This window comes from Acanthamoeba castellanii, assembly GCF_000313135.1.
Source record: "Acanthamoeba castellanii str. Neff unplaced genomic scaffold scf7180000084740, whole genome shotgun sequence".
NCBI classification, from domain to species: domain Eukaryota; phylum Discosea; order Longamoebia; family Acanthamoebidae; genus Acanthamoeba; species Acanthamoeba castellanii.
Window position 1 is genome coordinate 34210 of NW_004457372.1, and position 1402 is coordinate 35611.

Sequence of the window (1402 nt, forward strand, 5' to 3'; positions counted from 1 at the left end):
GGCGCGCTCACCAGGGCGGCCAGTGCGCGGCCGAGAGCTGCGGCGCGGCGTGGGAAGCCGTGCTTGGCCAGACAGGCGATGACCAGCGGTGTCGAGTAGAAGAGCGCAAGCTGCAATCTTTCTGACGCCTCTTGCTGTGTGCGTGTGTGCGTGTGCGTGTGGCGTGTGCGGTGTGCGGTAATGTGTGTGCGGTGGTGCGTGTGCGTGGTTTGGCCATCATCAGGCCTTGATTGATGGCGGCGAAGAGGTGAGTGGGTTGTTACCGGGAGGTGAGAGCGCCGTGCTCGATGAGGCATTCAACGAGAGTGGTCACCCATTGCTCCCGCGCAGGCCACCTACAGCCCAGGGACGACCCGGGGCGTTGGTCTCCGTGCAGCCAGTACAGCAGCTGGCTCAGCGCGTTGGCGTTGGCGTCAACGACACCACCGCCGCCGCCTCGACCGACGGACGATGTCGGCAGCCGGCCGCCCCGCGCCATCAGAAGCCGGGCCACAGCCGCCTTCCTTGCGCTGGCCTGGGCTGAGTTGGCCGGCCGCAGCAAAAGGTACCACAGAGGGGTCAACCTGCTGTCCTGCTTCGCCGTAGTGGCCACCGCGGTGAGAAAGCGCACACTCGCCACGCACACGCACACGCACACGCACACGCAACGGGCACGGAGCATCGTACATCGGTTGCATTGGGCGCTGCGCCGCGGTCGAGGAGCGGTTCAACCAGAGGCGGTGAGGGCGATGCGACGAGGCAGGCCCTGTGCAGCGGGGTCTCCGGTATTCGCTGGTTCACATCGGCGCCATGGTCAAGCAGCAGCAAGGCCACCTCTTCCCCATCGCTTCGCTGCGTTTGGTTGTCAGCAAACTATGTCATGTACGTGTGGCCGTGTCGTGTGGTGTCGTGTGTGTGGTGTGTGGTGTGTGTGTGTGCTGCGAACGCAGGACAAGTACTTGGCAAGCGAAGTGGATGGGGTGAAAACGGCGGTGGACTTGGTCGAGCCGGGCTCCCCGCTCGATCATCGCTGCAACGACGGCCGCGTCGCAGTACCTCAACGCGCGCAGTACCTCGTAGGAGCAGTCATAGTCGCGCGGCAGCTCACCCAAAAGGAATTCGATCGTCTTGGTCCGCCTCTTTCCGCAGGCCTCTTCCAACGCTGCGCTCACGACACGACACGCGCGCAACCACGCACGCGACGCGACACAGACCTGTCAGCTCGTGCTATAGAAATTGAAATGAAGGCGGTAGGGCACCCAACCCGTGTAGCCTCGGGGTCCGAGGGAGTTAACCACTTTGTGCCGATCCTCAGTGCACCGCGCAAGCACCGCCTGCGCCAACGCCACGTCCTCTTTTGCACCTGATCTCGCCCCCACTTACAGTCAGGCACTCACTCGGCACGCATGACTCGACACGCACA

At 63.9% G+C, this 1402-nt stretch overlaps 2 protein-coding genes across 2 annotated transcripts in view; one reads left to right on the forward strand and one right to left on the reverse strand.

The window, feature by feature from the left end:
• The window catches only part of ACA1_390400 (polynucleotide adenyltransferase), a gene marked incomplete at both ends in the record, with an annotated part of 879 nt that extends 754 nt beyond the window's left edge, over nt 1–125 (forward strand). Inside the window, one exon of the mRNA XM_004336681.1 lies at nt 24–125. Within this exon, the coding sequence (XP_004336729.1) occupies nt 24–125 (102 nt within the window). The remainder of the gene's footprint in view (nt 1–23) is intronic.
• Nucleotides 126–259: 134 nt separating this feature from the next.
• Nucleotides 260–1402, reverse strand: part of ACA1_390410 (ankyrin repeat-containing protein) — a gene marked incomplete at both ends in the record, with an annotated part of 2213 nt that continues 1070 nt past the window's right edge. The window contains 4 exons of the mRNA XM_004336682.1: nt 260–571; nt 667–831; nt 1053–1141; nt 1244–1342. Of these exons, the coding sequence (XP_004336730.1) occupies nt 260–571; nt 667–831; nt 1053–1141; nt 1244–1342 (665 nt within the window). The remainder of the gene's footprint in view (nt 572–666; nt 832–1052; nt 1142–1243; nt 1343–1402) is intronic.